Source organism: Giraffa tippelskirchi, chromosome 2 (assembly GCF_054371585.1).
Source record: "Giraffa tippelskirchi isolate mGirTip1 chromosome 2, T2T-mGirTip1v1.2.pri, whole genome shotgun sequence".
Lineage (NCBI taxonomy): Eukaryota > Metazoa > Chordata > Mammalia > Artiodactyla > Giraffidae > Giraffa > Giraffa tippelskirchi.
Window position 1 is genome coordinate 57,055,421 of NC_137276.1, and position 18,511 is coordinate 57,073,931.

The 18,511-nt window shown below is 49.7% G+C and overlaps 1 protein-coding gene across 7 annotated transcripts in view; it reads right to left on the reverse strand.

Annotated features, from left to right (window-relative positions):
- The window catches only part of SH2D4B (SH2 domain containing 4B), an 86,093-nt gene extending 76,127 nt beyond the window's left edge, over window positions 1-9,966 (reverse strand). For 2 of the 7 annotated variants that reach the window (XM_081570753.1, XM_081570749.1), the window contains exons 1-3: window positions 9,899-9,966; window positions 9,228-9,316; window positions 8,082-8,412 (exon numbers count right to left, since the gene is read on the reverse strand). In XM_081570753.1, coding sequence (XP_081426879.1) covers window positions 8,082-8,265 — 184 coding nt within the window. In that variant the 5' untranslated portion in view covers window positions 8,266-8,412; window positions 9,228-9,316; window positions 9,899-9,966. Of the gene's footprint in view, window positions 1-751; window positions 755-8,081; window positions 8,907-9,227; window positions 9,317-9,563 lie in introns of those variants that run through there. The other 5 variants (XM_081570748.1, XM_081570755.1, XM_081570750.1 and 2 more) reach the window with 4 other exon arrangements.
- Between the last annotated feature and the right edge of the window lie 8,545 nt (window positions 9,967-18,511).

The following is an 18,511-nucleotide window of genomic DNA, read 5'->3' on the forward strand; positions in this document are numbered from 1 at the left end:
GCCCCAACAAGCCTGGACCCGGATTCTAACTCCACCTCAGTTCAAACGGAGACAATAATCTATTTTGTTAATTTGACAACACACATCCTAAAGTTTCTGAAATCAGGATGTGTCTTATAAACAATGGTGTATCATGGTTTCATTTACAGCTTTCTTAGTAGTATATAAAAACAGTGTGTCTTTCAAGCTCCAGCATCTTAGATTTCATGAATCTAAGGTGGGCATGCTGATTTTCTTCAATTCCCTTTTTAGATTTCTCTGTTAGATTCAACAGTTTTTCAGTAGATCCACTTAGAGGGCAATGAGTTTGTAGGAACACTGGGGAATCAGGGGCTTGGAAGCCCTGGATTTGGGGGCTGTAACTCTTCAATTGCCCATCTTAGATTTCATGAAACACAAAGGACCCAATCTCAGGTCCCTAAGGGGGTGAGATAAACAGGCACTTCATGGGCCCAGGAGGGGTGAGACATTCCATCTAGGTGAGTTCTCCTTCATTCCAGAGACAGCAGCTGCTCTGAGGCCTCATTCTTCCTGCAACCCTGGCCTTTCCTCCTTAGCCTCCAGAACCTGAGCCTCCATTCCAGGAACCCCTGTAGGCCCCCTTCTCTAAAACCTTCAGTGGGACAAGGCCATACCTTCAGTTGTCTGCCAGAACCAGGACGCTCAGAGCTGACAGTTAAGGGCTCCGTCTAAGGCTGATCTCTGTCCACATTCAACAAGACTGCACCCTCACCCCTGGGGACACCCACACCTGCTGGGCACCAGAAGCGATTAAGGCGGGTGCCCCCACATCCTCTCACAGCAGCTTCTGCCTGGCTCCTCCCACTGCCCACCTGGTGAGTCTGTGGTTTTGCAGCTTCTGCAAACACTGGAGACAGGGAGCCGAGGGCTCTGGCAGAGCTGCCTTGGTCAGAACCCTGGCACCGGGCTCTGGGAAGGCCAGGAGGACAGGGAGTGAGTGTGGGCCAGCGTGGGAACTTTGCACACTTCAGCCTCACAGCCACCCAGAAAGCCCCTGCCTCATCCCAGATGAAGGGAAGCACAGTGACATCCTAAAGAGTTACAGCCCCCAAATCCAGGGCTTCCATGTCTTTGATTTCCCAATGTTCCTACATATACACTGTCCTCTAAGTGGAGCTACTAGAAAACTGTTGGAACTAATAGAGAAATTTAAAAAGTTGAAGAAAATCAGCATGCCCACCACAATATGACAGCAAGAACAGGGATGGGGCAGGAGACAGCTTCAAATGTGGATTTCCCTTGGTGTTTAATAACTTCCGTATGACGTGCTGAGAATCCAAACAGTGAGGGCTGTGCTGCTGGGTTGGCCAAATCATTTGTACAAGGGGACAGAGAGGGGATAAAATATTTATCACTTTCCCCTCAGAGGAAAAAATGTGGGGAACTAGCAGTACAAAATGGAGTTAGTGTCCAAGTAAATATTGTTATTATGACTTGATTATAAAACCACTATTGGCATAAAAAATAAGTCTTGAAAGATAACTAAACAAAATCAATATAAAATTCTTGATTATACCAACAAAATCATGGAGAGGGATATTAAAATATCCTTGTTTCTCATCTTCAATCTATAACGTTTCATTCTTGATAAGATAAAATGGGTTCAAGTATATATTTTTAAAGCTTTAAATGAAAATATGCTATTTAATATACACTTTTCAATCGACTCCCTTTAAAAAAAAAAAGGTAGTATCAAAAGGAGAGGGGAGGAGTAGGAAATGGCAACCCACTCCAGTATTCTTGCCTGGAGAATCCCATGGACAGAGGAGCCTAGTGGACTACAGTCCATGGGTACGCAAAGAGTTGGACACGATGGAGCGATTAACACTATGGCCACTAACACTAATGTGTACATAGTTGGCAAGAGTGTACCATACACTCAGAAATTGTTAAGAAGGTAAATAAAGATGTGCAGAGGTATGGTGAACCGTGGCGTATGTATTCCCTGTGAAGAATCTCTCTTCATGTCAAAACCTTTGCAGACAACCAAATGTTTGGTTTTCATGTCCCTTTCACTAGTTTTAATAACCTAAGGGAACAGAGGGACTTCCCTGGTGGCACAGTGGATGAGAATCTCCTTGCCGATGCAGAGGGCACAGTGTCACAAACTACTGAGCCTGCATGTGCTCTGCAACAAGAAGCCACTCACCGCAACCAGAGAAAGCCCGTGCACAGCCACGAAGATCCAGTGCAGCCAAAAGTAAATAAATAATTTTTAAAAATCTGGGAGAACAGAAATTCGTACATGGAGAATTATAGAACTATCTAAATTGTTTTCTCCAGTCTAGCAAGATTAACTCTTCTAAACTGTCTGAGCAGCAGAAGAGGAAGTGAGCTGCTCACTTCTATTTTATAATGAGTGCACTTCATTTTATTTACCTGATGCTGTCTCTGGTCAGTGAAATGTGGGAAAGATCAGGGAGAATAAACAGTTCTCTCAAACCCTTTCCCAGAATTAAAACAAAGAATTAGTTTCACCTTAGGGTAAGAAGATCATGTGTTGTGTTATATACATACATAAATAATGTATCTTGAAAAAAAAAAAAGGAGGGGGGAAAGAAAAGATACAAGGAAATGAACACTAGGCAGATGCAAAGGAAAAAAGCAGAGCCAGTCAACCTAAAATCTAAGTCAAAATCCTAAAAAAAGAAATGAGAAGGAAGGACTTACCCAGCGGTCCAGTGGTTAAGACTCTGCCTTCCAATGCAGGGGGTGTGGGTTTGATCCCTGGTTGGGGAGCTAAGGTACAGAACAACGAACGGGGCTAGAAAACTTGAATACCTCTCTGCAAAATTACAGCAACAACAGCTGGTCATATCTTGCACCACATACAAAGATTAACTCAAATGGATCATAGACCTAAAATGTAAAGCCTAAAAGGAATTTAAAAAATAAAACGGTGAATTGTATGTTAAAAAAAAGAAATGAGAAGGAAATGAGTTGTAAGTATGAGTGAAAAGGCAACAGAATTGCCACTACTTGGTGGCTCTGGTGGTAAAGAATCCACCTGCAATGGAGGAGACCGGGGTTCAATCCCTGGGCTGGGAAGGTCCCTGGAGAAGGGAACGGCTACCGTCTCCAGTATTCTTGCCTGGAGAGTTACAGGGACAGAGGAGCCTGATGGGCTACAGTCCGTGGGGTCACGAAGAGTCAGACACGACTGAGTGACTAACACTTCTCATATATTACAGATTGTAGTTCAGCTTCTACAATATATATCACAAAACACAAGTATACTGAGACTGTTAGACTTTTACTGCAGATTTTCAACGCCTAGGGGAGAGGTCTCACTGCACAGCTCACAAGGTGCGCATGCGTGCTCAGTCGCTCAGTCGTGTCCGACTCTTTGTGACCCCCAGACCATAGCCCACCAGGCTCCTCTGCCCATGGGCTTTTCTAGGCAAGAATCCTGGAATGGCTTGCCATTTCCTTCTCCAGGGGATCTTCCCAACCCAGGGATCAAGCCCACGTCCCCTGCGTGGCAGGCAGATTCTTTACCACTGAGTCACCTGGGAATCCCGCAGCTCCCAGCCTTCTACTCAAAAGAGAAATCCTTTAATACCTGTCTCCTCAATCAAGCCCCTCTGACACACCACGCAGACCAGGGTCTCAGCAGCTCCCCACCCACAGCCGGCCCCAACCATACTCCTCAGGTTTGTTCCACTTGCTGGGATGGACACGACACAGCCGCAGCTGACACGGCACGTGCAGGCTAATGGAGGAGACAGACCATAAACAAGCCAACAGACATGAGAGAAAAAGAAGACGATGACGACAAAGGCAAATCCACAGAGACAGAAAGCAGATTGGTGTTTGCCGGGGGCTGTGGGAGGGAAGGACGGGGAATGACCGAGTAATGGATACGGGCTTTCCTTATGGGGTGATGTACATGACACGGGTGGCTGGTGGTTGCACAACATTCTAAATGTCACTGAACTGCACACTTTAAAATGGTTAAAGTAGTAACCTTTATGTTGTGTATATTTTACCACACACACAAAAAAATGATACTTTCAGATGAGGTAAAGTGCTTTGAGGGAAGTCAGGCTGGATGTTATAAGAAAGACAAGGGTGGGGCTCCTTGAGAGCAGGGAGTCAGTGAAGAGCTCAACATTTAACTGAGAAATGAAGGAAGGGGAGAACCCAGGCTCATGAGGATTTGGGAAAAGAGCATTCCACGCAGAGAGACACAAAAGGGGTGGAAACTGGGTTGGAGAATGGGCAGAGGTCCTCAAAAACCATTTGTGTTCCTTTGAGTGCAATGGAAGCCACTGGGGCAGGGAGATCCCTGAGCTTAGTGTGTTAAAAGGGCACTTTGGCTGCTCTGCCGAGAAAGGTCATAGGGCATGAGCCTGAGACAGGGGGACCACTGAGAAGATGGATGCATTGGTAATGTCTTCAGGCTAGTACAGGTTCCCATGAGGCTAGGAGGGTCTAGGCCAGGCAGGGGAGGTTGCCATGGCTACTGGAAGGTTCCCAGGAAACAGAGACAAGGTGGATGCCCAGGGAGAAAGACTGTGTCCCACAGCTTTCTAGAGCATGGACCAGGCCCACCAAGTCCAGGGCAGATGCACAGTGGGAATGGCTGAGAGCTGAGACGGGATGCTGGATCGGGTGTCTCCTTCCAGTCCCAGGTCAGTGCTGCTTGTGGGAGTGGTAAAGGATGGGAGGACAGAGAGGTGGGCCTAGCAGGTGGGAGCTGCCTCTTGACCCTTGGGGAACAGAAGCAGTGGGGGCTGGACAGCCGGACTTACAGTCTTCCATAGGCTGGACTGAGGGGCAGGCACGAGGCTGGCTGTGTGGGTGAGAATAAGGCACCTCCGTGAAACTGCAGGTTTGGCTTGCAGTGTGGCCAATGTCAGCCACATTAAAGGATAGAGCAGGAAGGAGAGTGGGGGAAGAGGTCTGGAACCCAGGAAGAGGAGGTCCAGACAGATAAGGAGATGGTCACGGAGGAACCAATTTAACACTGACAAGGACTGCCAATCGTGCCCAGAACCAGCAAGACCAGGTGGAGAAGCTTCCTGGGTCACCGCAGCAGTAGGAATACATGTGTCCTGAGTCCTGTGTCCCAGGTGACACACAGCTCCAGCCCAAGAAAACCCAGAAAGGGCCAGGAGGTTGTGAAGGCTGCGAGAACCCACATCGCATATGAGAAGCTGCAGTCACCATCATGCTTAATGGCCGTGGCTTAAATCTAGCAGAATGTAATGTGATAACACGGCTTCCCAGAGTCTCAACAAACACAAATTTCCATCAGACATCAAATTTTGCCAGAAACGTGACAAACTAGCAAATACGATGGGAAATGTGAAAACAGCGTAGGCTGAGGGTCTGTATCTTCTATGACAGGGCAGAACACCAGAAGCGTCTCAGCAAAGTACAAAGCAAACCAAAATGACACACCTGCATGATCGGGGGAGTGAGATGGGCCCAGCCATGACCATCCTCTTTCAGCCCAGCTCACTTCTGTGGACCCTCCCAGGACCAGAACAAGCACCGAGTTTCTGTAAACCGGAATAATCCATATCACCATATCAGTTTATCTCTACCCTCTGCAGGCACAACTGGAAAGCAGAGACGTTCTCAGGGTCAGGATGCACCTTGCCCTGCCTGAGCCCTAGGGACAGCGAGATCAGGCCTGCTAGGAGCTGAGAAGTGTCCTCAGAAGAGAGAGGGTGGGATGGAGTTCTCCGGGGACAAATGGGACTTGGGAGATCAATGAGCAGGAGGAGGTGCAAGGTCATTCCAGGCTGACGGGAACTAAGTTGTGCTCAGGGATCCCAAGAGGCTGGCATGCACTAACAGGATGCAGCAGGTGCTTCCTTCAGGACAGATTGGAGGGAGGGAGGCACAAGCTGGAAAGGAAGTGTCTGTGAAAGGAAGAAAGAGAAAAGATCCCACTGATAGTGCCTGTGCCTACACACCCTGCCCTGAGCCACCCCATGGCTGCTTCTTTCCCAAGTCTCACTCCTGACACTCCAGTTGGCATGCTCTCTTGGATCTGATCTGTTTACCCATGGATTCAAGAGCTGAAGCTCTGTCCAGTTCAGGAAGATCAGAGCTTAGTGATGCTGGCTAAAGGTATGAATGAATGAATAAATGAATACACACACAGATCATCCATTGAATTGAAGCATTGAGTTCAGAAGTGAATGAATAGAAAAACATCAGTCACTGGACCAAGGTCAAAGTCACAAGATATTCATCCTGACTCCATTCTTAGCAGCTAGGTGACTTTGGAGGATTGGGCTGTAGCTTCCTCATCTGAGACTGGGTCACAGGGCTATGGGGGCATTCAGTGAGGGCAAGCACATGGTAAATATTAAAGGTCTTGGACAAGGTGAGGTGGTTGTTGCAACCCTTTATCAAGATTCCAGGACGAGAAGCAGGCAATGTGCACCCAGACCCATATTAAGAAGCTCTTCAGCCTCTGGGGCTGAGCCTGCCCCCAGGGCTTCCCCGAGGTCTTCCCAGACAGCTCTGGGACTGAAGAAAGAGCTGAGATCTAAGCGGGATCCTGACCTGGAATACACACACTCCTCCTTGTCTCCATTCTTTATAAATCAGAAAATTAATTATCTGGAAAAGAGTCTTCTGCACCAGAAACCCAAATGAGCTTAATGTATAATTTATGCACGAAAATGTAGATGTCAACGTGTGACAAATCATAGTAAAAATATTTTTGTAGTTAAAGTTTTAGGCATCTGTCTTCCTCCCAGAAGAGTCATGGTATCGACGACATGCAACCCCAGGGCTCTGGGCAGGTGGGGCAGGAAGGAGGCCTGTCTTTTTCACCAGCAGTGATGAAGCTGCCAGAGCGGTCCCAGCCTTGGCACCAGCCACAGGCAGCCAAGTCATAGCTCTGCTTCTCTGGAGTCCTACCATATCTTGTTCAAAATGGGGATTTCACACTCTGTGACAGCTCTGTGTTAGACCCAAGGGTAGGGGACTTTGAGTCCCCTGGGAGAGCCAGGCAAGCAGAGGATCAAAGACACTGACAGTGTCGCAAGTGCTAGGGCAGGGATGGGTCCAAGCAGTCATCAAGGAGCAAGTACTTCTCTGTGCCAGGAGCATTCCCGAGAGACTGCAAGAGGCAGGGGCCAGAACTGAAGGAGTCTGTCAGGAGGATAAAGGCAGGAGAACATTCCCCATGAGAAGAATCACGCGTGTAAAGAGAGAAGCTAGAGCAGCAGTAGCAGAGCAAGATGGCCAGATGGGTGCAGGTGTGGCCTGCAGCACACGGCAGGGGCTAATGGTGAGCCTGGAGTGAAGAGAGGGAGCCAGGTCACCAAGGGGCCTGTATGTCTATTGAGAAGCAGAACCTTGTCCTGGACTGAAAACTTACAAACTGATCAAGTCTACACCTCACTCTGGTCAACAGTATAGCGGCTAAGAGGAGGGCTGTTGTGGGCATCCAATAAGAGAGAAGACGAACGGGTTTTGCGAATGGTAAAGTGCAGCATCCACATACAGTGCCCTCCCCAGCAGGCGCCTGCACAAGTCCTGCACAAGTCCTGCACAACTCAGCAGCCTGCCTGCTTCAGATGTGCCCTCGCCCACAGGCGCCCCATCCACAGCCTTGACTGGCACATCACTGCATGGTAACTACCTGAAATGTGGGTTGAACCCTTGCTTCTCACCTGCAGTTGCTACTACCTTTGGGGCTGGTCACTCTTAATGCAGTTTCAGAGGCCCAGTGGGGCTCCAGCACAACCCGAAGCATCCTCTCACACAAGGACAGGGAGGAGGGTCACAGGGCACCATGCTGGAACCACTGAGCTGCACTCACAAGGGAGGGAGGAATGGTGTGTCTTTGTTGCACCCTGCCCTCTGTCCATGCCATCAGGGTCCCCAGGCAGTCCCCTGTGCAGCCTTGGAGCCCTGCATAAAAGAGAGACGCCCAGGCTAATGGGATAGGATGCTCGCAGAACAAGGGTTTCAAGCCCCTGACCCTCATCACATCAGTACACATTTTAAAGAACACAGCCTGATATTACCAACGTTTCCATCTCCCAGGAGGCCAGGGCTCAGGCATTTGGTTAGTCCCAGCCACCTACCTCGCTTGACCTTGGGGGGCCTGAGGCCCTCGACCTGGGCCAGGGCCTCCCAAGCCTCACGCTCCCTCCAGCGTCTCAGCTGCTCCTCGCGCATTTTGTAGAAGAGGATGTGCTTCTGCACATCGCTGAGCTCAGCGAGGAGCTCGGGGTCAATGTACATGTCATGCAGGATCTGCTGAAGCATGGCGCCACCTGGGACGTGCAGGCCAGCAGGACACCTCAGGCCACTCCTCACCCCGGGCTCCTCACGCCATAGCCACTCTCAGAGCCTCTTCTCCGTGCAACACTGTCACTCTGCCACAGCTCCCAGCCGATGACAAACTCATCTCCTCTGCTTGGGACAACAACAGGGATCAGGCAGCTAGAAGGAAAGAGGCAGCCGAGACCTGCAATGGAGATCCGGCATCTGGAACAGTCTAGTCCTTCAGTTGGGTCCCCAAGAGGCTGGGTCGTGGCCTCCCCTGGGCTCTCAGATGATGGAAGAGTCAAAGCCTCTAGCTCTGTGGGCAATGCCCAGGCTTGGCCCTGCCTGGCCCGGCAGGCAGGTGTCGAGTGATCTGTTAGTGGAAGGTAACGATGACACCAGCTGTATCAATGACACTGCCCCAGCCAACCAGGAACCGATCTTTCCTCCAAAGGTAAGAGGAGGAGGAGGAGGCAGGTTTGCCAATGAATTCCATGTCTTTTGAGCCAACATCAAACAGGCCAGAGGAGACAGCCAGGAGCTTAGGCTGCTCAGCCTTGTGCTTTAGCTGCTCCATCACTGTCAGTCTACCTCTTTTCCAGGATGTTCGCCTATTGAGATAATGCTTCTAACACTCTGTCTTGGAGGAAAAGAGGTCTGCCCTTCTTTCTGGCTTGCAGTTAAGGAAGAAAGCAAAATGGAATCAGTAGGGACACCCGAGGGGCTTGATCACAGTATTCAAGGACATGAAGGAGGCAGATATCCTCTCCCTTTCCCCTGTAATGGGCTGGCTCAGTCTGGGGTCAATTGTGGTCATTGCCGATCCTTTTTATTGTTGTTGTTGCAAGTATCTGGACATGATCACAAACAATACGAGTGTGTTTTCTCTGTCCTCTCCATGCCCTGAATGTGAAGTGCCCTGGACAGAGGGGGATGCTGCTTTCCGCTTGGAGGGAACTCACCTGTCTTTGGCCACGAGGATGGGTAGTGCTGCTCATGCTGAGAGCCAAAGTTCACCTTAACAGGCGCTCAGAGCTACTCCCAGCTGCCCCTGTATTCAGACAAGGAAACGGGTTCAGAGAAGGTAAGAGACTTGCCTCTGGCTACCCAGTCCATAGGCTGCCACCCGGGGACTTCATCTAATTTTCAAATTTGACATCCACTAGATACTATGAATATTCTCATGGTTTGTAGCCTGACCAGGAGAAAACAAACAGAATTTGGCACTATGGCCTGGGAGGGCTGGTAACCTTCACATCCTCTTCCCTCCCTAAAAGGACTAAAGGTGGATCAGGCACCTCAAAGTGAAGGAACCCAGGTTTGAGTGGGTGCTCTTTAAGCCCACGGGGTTACAAGAAGTATGAAGGGTCTGGTCCTCTGGCCAGGGCGGTGATAGTATCATCCTTGCGGTGGTGATACGTTTGAGAGAGGGTAGGTGGCGGCCAAACGGGAAGGACCACGCTAGCGGCCCGTTTTGTGCCCCAGCGGCAGGAGAGCTCCCTGGCAATCCCAGGTCAGTGGGGCAGGAGGCCGAGCGCGGAGCGCAGCTCGGGCGCGGGCTGGATCGGGTTTCCGGAAAGACGTGCTAGGGCCGGCGCGGGTGGGAGTTGCCTGGCCCCGCTCCCCGCTCCACCTCTGTTCTGGCCTGGCTTCCGCCCGCCGGTCGCGGTCCCCGGGTGAAGGAGACCGCTAGACTCGGCCTGGAGCGCCCCCTGACGGCCAATCGGAGTGTGCGCGCCTGCCCGTGGGAAAGCCGGACAGGAGAGCAAGCAGCGGACGCCCCGGGATCTGCGCTCAGGTGGACCTCTTCCCGCCGCCGGTGCGGTGCGCCAGTACACGACGGCAGTCCAGACCCCGGACGCCAAGGCGGATGCAGCGCAGACCAAAGGAGCCCGTGGCAGTTCCGGCCGAGGCAGCGCCCAGCGACTGGAAACGGACAAGGTGAGGAGTCCCAGGGGTATTTACACATGACCCTTTAGCGCCTTCCAACTGGTTTTATTTTGTTTTCATTTTTCATCGGCTGATGTGATGTGTTTAACTTTGCATGCTAACGCAGTTCCCTCTGGGGGTAGGGTACACGCAGGCAATGTTCTTACACAAGTAACTGGAAACCACCCGAATGTCCCTCAGTGGGGTGGGGAGTGGCCTAATGAGGAACACTGACACTTGTCACAAAGAATGGAGTCTATATGTCTGCTTTGGCAGAGGAAAATGTTCAGGGCAGAAAAATGGAAAAGTGACACTCAGTATTGTGCATGGTGCAATCCATTTTTAAAATTCTATGTTTGATTGTTTTCATATAAACGAAGGAAGAATATGAAAGACACACATGGTTTCTGCTTTCTTGTTGGAAGGGGGAGGAAGCCCACTTTATACCATTCTGTATTGCTTTCTACAGTGAGTTAAATATATAATTCCTATGAGTGAAATAAATATACTTCAGAAGTGCTGAAATGTGACCCAAGAAAACTGGCCTCTGGACATGGGACAGGACATGCACAGTCTTGTCCACAATGGCACCCACCCCCAAAGAGGGACATGCAGACAAAGCCAGACCTTCCTAGCAGGAAGGCTAGAACCTTGGCAGGGATAATCCTTCCTGTCATCAGAGGTTCCTAAGCTGCATAAGGGCTTGGAGACATTTCTCTGAGTCAGAAGAGCAGGAGGTTGGGAGAAGTCAACGGACTTTGGCCAAAGTCTATGAGGGAGGTGATGAGGACCGTAGCAGCATGGCCAGTGGGGACCAAGGGCACGAGAGAGGGCATGTCCTTATCCCAGAGTTTCCTATCAGGTATCTGCTTACATCTAAAATCATTTTAAAGTGTAGATCATGTCATTCTTCTACTTGAAACCCTGCAGTGGCTCCTGTTTCACTCAAAGCCCAAGGCTTACAGAATCTGTCTCCTCCCAGCTACCCCCCCCAAAGCCCCTGTTAACCACTGCTCCCGTTCTCACCTTTCCACAAATACACACTCCCTCCCTTATACTGGCTGTTCCCTCTGCCCAGGGCCCAGCTAGCTCCTTCACCCCCTCCAAGTCTTTGGTCAAACTTTTAGCCCTTCTATATTCCCGATCCCTCCTTGGTTGCGTGTATGCTCAGTCATATCCGACTCTTTGTGACCCCATGAACTGTAGCCTACCAGGCTCCTCTGTCCATGAGATTTCCCAGTTAACAATACTGGAGTGGGTTGCCACTTCCTCCTCCAGGAGATCTCCCCAACCCAGAGATCGAACCAGTGTCTACTACATCTCCTGCATTGGAGGTGGAAACTTTACTGCTTAGCCACTGGGGAAGCCTCCTTTATTCTGCTCTATTTATTCCCGTATCACTTACTCTGTAAAACACTATTTTACAATTGCTTTGGTGTTGTCTCTCTCTCCCTACTTGTAACAAGCATCACAAGGGCAGGTGCTTTGCTGATCCCCAGTGCTGAGAGCTCTGCTTGGTGTGCAGCAGGTGCTGGATATACTCTGTAGCTACTAGAAATGAGAATGGATGATGGAACATTCATGTGGGAATTGACCAGAGGCTGTGTAAATGCTGCAGAACAGGGCTCTGGGGAGATGCTATTGGAGATTCATACCTGGAAGTCCTGGGCAGATGGGCTAAGTCTCTGGGGCATTAGGTGGACTGGCCACTTGCCCTGGCTATCCCCCCAGGCCCTGACCACAGGGCTTCCTTAAAGGCAGGGTCAAGTCATGGCCAGAGAACCCCATCATCTTGACTTCAGGCAGCCCTGAGCACCACGTAAAGACAGTGAAGACAGATGGCAGGAATGTCTTCCTTACATTCTCCTCCCACCTCCCTGGCACACAGTCACTTGGGAAACTGGTCCCAAGCGCACATTTAGGATCTTATCTCATCTCTGTTTTGTGATCCAAAGGCTCAATGACAGTCTAGAGGAATTTCTGCTTTGTTACCCGTTAAGCTCCCCTGAAAAATCGTGGCCATAAAAATCAATAGTGTCCCTGTATGAGTGCAACAGCCACTTAGAAAATACAATATGAAAGACATCCAGTTCACAATAGGAACCAGGTATGAAACACTGCGAATAAATTTAACAAACATTGTGTGGACCTATGTGAAAAAAAGTAAAAATCCTCGCTGAGAGCACACTGAGGATTTAAGTTGGTATAGGGACGCACTGCGTTCACAATTGAAAAGCTGCAATACCGTAACATGTTCAGTTCTCATCTGTATTAGTTAGCCTTCAAGATGGTTCTCAATGATCCCGGACACCTGATATCTGTGACTTTGGGTGGCCTCTCTCACACATACCAGGGTTGGCCTGTGTGATCAATAATAGCATGCACCAGAATTGATCATCTGTCACTTCTGAGATTAGGTTATAAAAGATTTTTCTGCTTCCCCCTCGGGTTCTCTCCCTTCCTCTCTCTCTTTTCTTCTCTCTCTCTCAGCATTCACTCTGGGGAGACCATGTTACAAAACCTGCATGTCAAGGAACTGAGGTCTCCTGCTAACAGTTACATGAGTGGCGGAGGATCTGGTCAGATAAGACTTCAGCCCCAGCCAACAGTTTCACTGCAAACTGATGAGAGATCCTGAACTAGCGTCCCCCAGCCAAGCTGTTCCTAGTTTCCTGACCCTCAGACAGGGTGTGAGATGTATAAGTACTATTTCAAGCTGCTAAACTTTGGGGTAATGTGTCATGCAGCAATGCATAACTAATACAATCTCAAATAATTCATCTATTTCTACAATTTCAAGCCAAACCTGAAATTTAACTAGTATGTGGGCAAGACACTTTGATAAAGTGTTTCCCAAGTTAGCCAAAAGAATGAACAGATAAGAACAGTCTAGAAAATACAGTGGAATGTTGAACTCCATACTGCCAGTATTCAGACTTATAAAACAAACATTTCAATTCTCACACACACACACCAAAAAAAAACCAGATAGATTGAAATAAGAAAGCCTAGTTGTTGTTGTTTAATCACTAAGTTGTGTATGATTCTTTTGCAACCCCATGAACTGCAGCCTGCCAGGTTCTTCTGTCCATGGGATTTTCCAGGCAGGAATACCAGACTGGGTTGCCATTTCCTTCTCCAGGGGATCCTCCCAACCCAGGGATCAAACCACTGTCTCCTGCATTGCAGGCGGATTCTTTACCACTGAGCCACCAGGGAAACCTGAGAAAGCCCATACTCAGATCCAGATACGTATGTAATTATTTAGAATGTGATCCTAATGACACTCACTACGGTGGCTTCTCTCGTTGCAGAGCACAGGCTCTAGGCACGTCCGCTTCAATAGTTGTGGCACACGTGCTTGGTTGCCCTGCAGCATGTGGGATCCTAGTTTCTGGACCAGGGATCAAACCCATGTCCCCTGCGTGGGCAAATGAATTTTTAACAACTGGACCACTAGGGAAGACCCTGGGCCTTTCCTTTTATTAGGACCTGCTTACTCTCTTTAGAAGGCGCTGGGGGTTAAAATACTCTTTTTACTCTTTTCTCTTGTAACGGGGTGAGGGAGAGGATGGATGTTTATTCAATAAACAGAGCTGGGATAATTAGCTAGATCCTTGCCTGTTACCTGTGATTATACCAGGATAGCCCTCAGTGGTCATGACCTTAGGGGTTCTGTGACATACAAAAGAATAATTGCTGCATCATTAGTCATAATCGTGGGAAATTTCAAAACAACAGATGGATTCAATAAAAGGGGCTTAGATTAATAAATCATGGTGAGTCTATAGGATGAAATACTATGCAGCCGTTAGAACTGACATTGAGCATGTCTGTTGGCATGAAAGGGTAATCGTGATATATTACTAGTGGGGAAAAGCATGTGTAGGATGCTCCCAGTCTAACGTATCAGGAAAAAGAGTATTTTAACCCCCAGTGCCTTCTAAAGAGAGTAAGCAGATCCTAATAAAAGGAAAGGCCCAGGGTCTTCCCTAGTGGTCCATTTGTTAAAAATTCATTTGCCCATGCAGGGGACATGGGTTTGATCCCTGGTCCAGAAACTAGGATCCCACATGCTGCAGGGCAACTAAGCACGTGTGCCACAACCTTTGAAGCAGATGTGCCTAGAGCCTGTGCTCTGCAACGAGAGAAGCCACTGCAGTGAGAAACCTGAGTACCACAGCTCGAGAGCAGCTTCCGCTCTCCGCAACTAGAGGAAGCGCGTGCACAGCAACGAAAATCCAGCACACCCATAAATAAATAAATAAATCTTACAAAAAAAAAAAACAGAAAAGGAACGGTCCATGAACTTCTGGAAACCATGCTAGGTTTGGATATGCACATTTCGGAGGCCAAGCTGTGATGAGCTCAGTTGCTCCATGTAACACAGGACTGAAAACCAGGATCTTTGAGCCCAGAGATGGCAGGGGAAGAAGCAAAGGGACGGCCACATACCCGAGACAGTGGACCACTCTGCCCCAGATCTTCATAAAAATGATTTAACTCACAAAACGCTTGCTGTGAGATTTATTTAAAAGAGAGAAAAAAAGTGAACTTTAATTCTGCCAGGACAAAGGAGGGACAAAAAGGAACCATTAAGGGACATAGTAGTGGGAGACATGTGGGCACGAGTGCCAGGAATTCGCAGAGTTCATGAGGAGGGCTTGGGGCTTTCCCCACCATGGAATTGCTGGGATCAGAGCACAGGGTGAGGACATCAATGCTGATGTTAAATAAAAAGCACAGGCACACATATTTGTGATTACAGCTTCAGAGCCCAGGGTTGCAGCCAGCCAGACCTGACCTTCCTGGGGGGCAGAGCTTCTTAAGTAATAAGGGCTCTGCACAAGGCTTTGATCAGCATTCAATGGGTGCGGCAAGTTATGTCAGAACCATGTGGCCAGGCTCACAGTAGGTGGCAATGGGAGTTGTTTCCTGCTCCTTAATATGGGACTGAGTTCCTCACTAACTTGCTGAATCAACATACTAGGCAGGGGTGGTGGGTGTTGGGAGCTAATTCTATGTCCCCAGACTCCTTCTGGTTTACAGGAAAAGTCCTGAGTCCTGCACAGGCGTGTTTCCTGAGCCTGGGATTGATACACAAAACAAGGAGAAATCAGCTGATTTTCTATTACAGTTAGAACTTGTGGCTGCCGGCACTCGGGGAGTCTGGGGATGGGCCGGCGTTCCAAGAGGTGGAGACACTGATGGAGAGAAAACACGGGGCAGTGTGAAGTCTGGTCATGTCCCCACGGTCCCATGCCTCTCTGAGACTGTCCCAGCCTCCTCCCTGTTATCAGAGTCCCCTTCTGCTTCACCTCCTCTCTGTTAAGGTCATTGCAACCAGTGTGTTACTTGGCTAGCCCTCTATTTGTCTTGCCAAGGATGCTGCAGAGGTGGACTGGACATGACACTAAGGACCTGGGCCAGACCCTCTCTAAGGGCCCTTTCTGATGGCCCATTTCCCACTGGAGGTCCCTCCTGGGCTCCGCTCTCTCTTTGACAGCAGCCATCCCACCTCCTTGCTGCCCAGCCCCCCTTCCATCACCTCCCCCAGGAAGCCAGTGACACAGCAAAGAAAAGGTGGTTTCCAGAGACAGTTCTCTGCTCATTGGCTGCCGAGTTCTTTTGGGCTGCACACAGCTGTGTGCACGCAGCTGCACACAGGACCCAGGGAGCTCTGGGTCCTCAGGTGGACGGAGTATTGAGCGGGCTACCCCCTCTCCATTGGCTGTCTGACGCAGACAGACAACCTACGCTCGTCTGCACTCCCACTCCCTAAACCTCTCCAGGAGCCCTGGTCCTGCTAATTAGAAAACGCTTGACTCCATCCGAATTCCCCTGGAACCAGGCCACTCAGCACAAGTATAACAGATTGACTCAATGTCAGCCCAGGACTGATTCTTATTAACTCAAAGGGCAGGAGGTGACTCTGAGACCGCGTATGGCAAATAGGCTTGTGCTATGGGCAGCTGCCCGCACAGTCCTCCCCAGGTCCCCTGGCACCTACTAAAGACCACACGTCGGCCAGCCCTGCCTGCTGCCTCTCTCAGCTGCAGACAGAGTCACCTCCAAACCACAGGCCTGGCCCCACCAGGCCCCTAGGCAGTCTCGCCCAGTGGAGAGGCGCAGCATGCCCTTACCCTATAAGCAGCTGAGAACTCCAGTGAGCCCTGGGCCCCCATCCGGGCCTGGAAGAGTGAGCAGAGATCACTGCTAATACTTCCTGCATGCCCACCATGAGGCCACAGGCACTGTGCTAAGGCCTTTCTTCTCCTAACTTCTTTAAATTTCAGAATAAGATTATGAGGCAGGCAGTTTTATTTTTCCAAGGCCAATTTTGTTGTCAAAGTCGACAGCTGCTAATGATCCAGGACCTAAACCTAAGTCTTAGTGAGCCCTAACAGGTTCCTGCCCTTCCATCCTCCACCTCCACCCTCTGGGTTCTTGTTCTGAGCCGAACAGTCCTTCTGGGGCCATGCAGTGGTGTCTCACCTCCCCAGTGGTTACTCCTGGTGGGTGTGGACAAGAGTACATGTGCCTCCTGCTCTCCCCCACCACCATCTGCCCACAGACCACTTCTCTGTCCCTGTGGGATCCCACATACCATTCAGCTTGAAGAGGCGTCCACCACCTCTAGGCTGCTTTTGGGAGCATTGAGAAGGCTGGGCAGAGGCTGTGAGCTAGGCAAACAGCCCCCCACAGGCTAGGTCCTCAGTTGCCTACAAAGGGGAATTCCAGCTCCAATCCTCACTTCCCCAAGCTGTGGGACTTAGGGTAGAGAGGGCTGGTGTCCTTCAATATCTAGCCTCATCTCTTCTTCCTGGGCATACAGAGAGACCTTGACCTGACAGCTTGACGTGGCTTCAGATAATGGAACATGGGCACAAATGATGTACAAGCATCCAGGCCTCTATCCTAAGATTCTCCCTCCCTGGGTCCTCACTCTCTTCCCCCCTCCAGCCACCAGCTGACTAGACTAGAACCTTCAAAGCCCTATCGGAGGGTGGGGTCACAAGATGGAAGGAGTTTGGGTCCCTGAAAGACTGTGTGGAGCAGAGTATTTGCCACCTCAACCCCTCAGCCCTCCACCAGAGACTGTGACATGAGCAAAAAACATTTATTTTTAAAAGCCATCGAAGTTTAGGGGATATTTGCCATAATGGTTAGTCTATCCTGACTCTAATGCAGTGGTCTTCTAACTTGAACCTGTGTTAGAATCACCAAGTGAAAATGTTAGTTGTTCAGTCATGTCCAACTCTTTGTAACCCCCCTGTCCATGGATTTCTCCAGGCAAGAATACTGGAGTGGGCAGCCATTCTCTTCTCCAGGGGATCTTCCTGACTCAGGGATCAAACCTGGGTCTCCTGCATTGCAGGCAGATTCTTTACCGTCTGAGTCATCAGGGAAGCCCCAGAATCACCAACGGGCTGGTTAAAACAGTGACTGCTGAACTCCGTTCCTGAGTTTCTGATTCCACAGGCCCAGAGTGGAACCACAGAATTTGCATGTTTAACAAGTTCCCAAGTGATACCACAGCTGCTGGTCTAGGGGGTCACACACTGAGAACCATTGCACTGTTGCCAGAGCTGCAATGTTAGAATCAGCATCCCCACTTTACAGAGGAAACGGTCCCTAGTTCCTGTCTGTTTCACCGGCACTGTGCTGCCTTCACACTAGGCCACATCAGTGTGTGGCCCCCACATCTGCCCCTTCTATGCTCACTGATTGTGTCCTGTGAGTTGGTGTCTTCAGATGGGGTAAGAAGTCCTTGAAGTAGACATCCTGGGCTATAGACCCAGCTCTGCTAGTCAACACGCGTGGCACCGGTGTGTTCAGTTTCCTCCAGCGTCAGACATACCCCACCTGCCCAGCAGTGTTGCCCAAAGTAGGTGTTTTAATGAGGCCATCTGACTGTTGCCCTTGAGCAGCAGATACTTGGAACAGAAGGAACGAATACTGGTCCTAGATGAGCCCATTCCAGCCTCACTCCTGAGAACCACGCGGACGTTCACCCGTATTGCTGCCTCCGAGGCCAGTGACTGACATTTGTCCCTGTACAGTCTTGGGGTAGAGGAAGGTGGGGTGTGGGATATAGAAAGAGAAAACAAAAACACAGTCGTAAACTTTAAATGCACACCTTTACCAGGTGTAAGAATTGTGTTGCCAGGAGGAAGGAGGGGAGTTCACCAGCCAGGGGCTGGGCCCCCACACCCCAATTTCTTAGAACATCCTTACAGATTCTCTTTTATATGAGAATCCTGAAAAGAGCTCCCACCCCCTGCAGCTTCCACGAATGGTTTTAAGATCCTCAGAG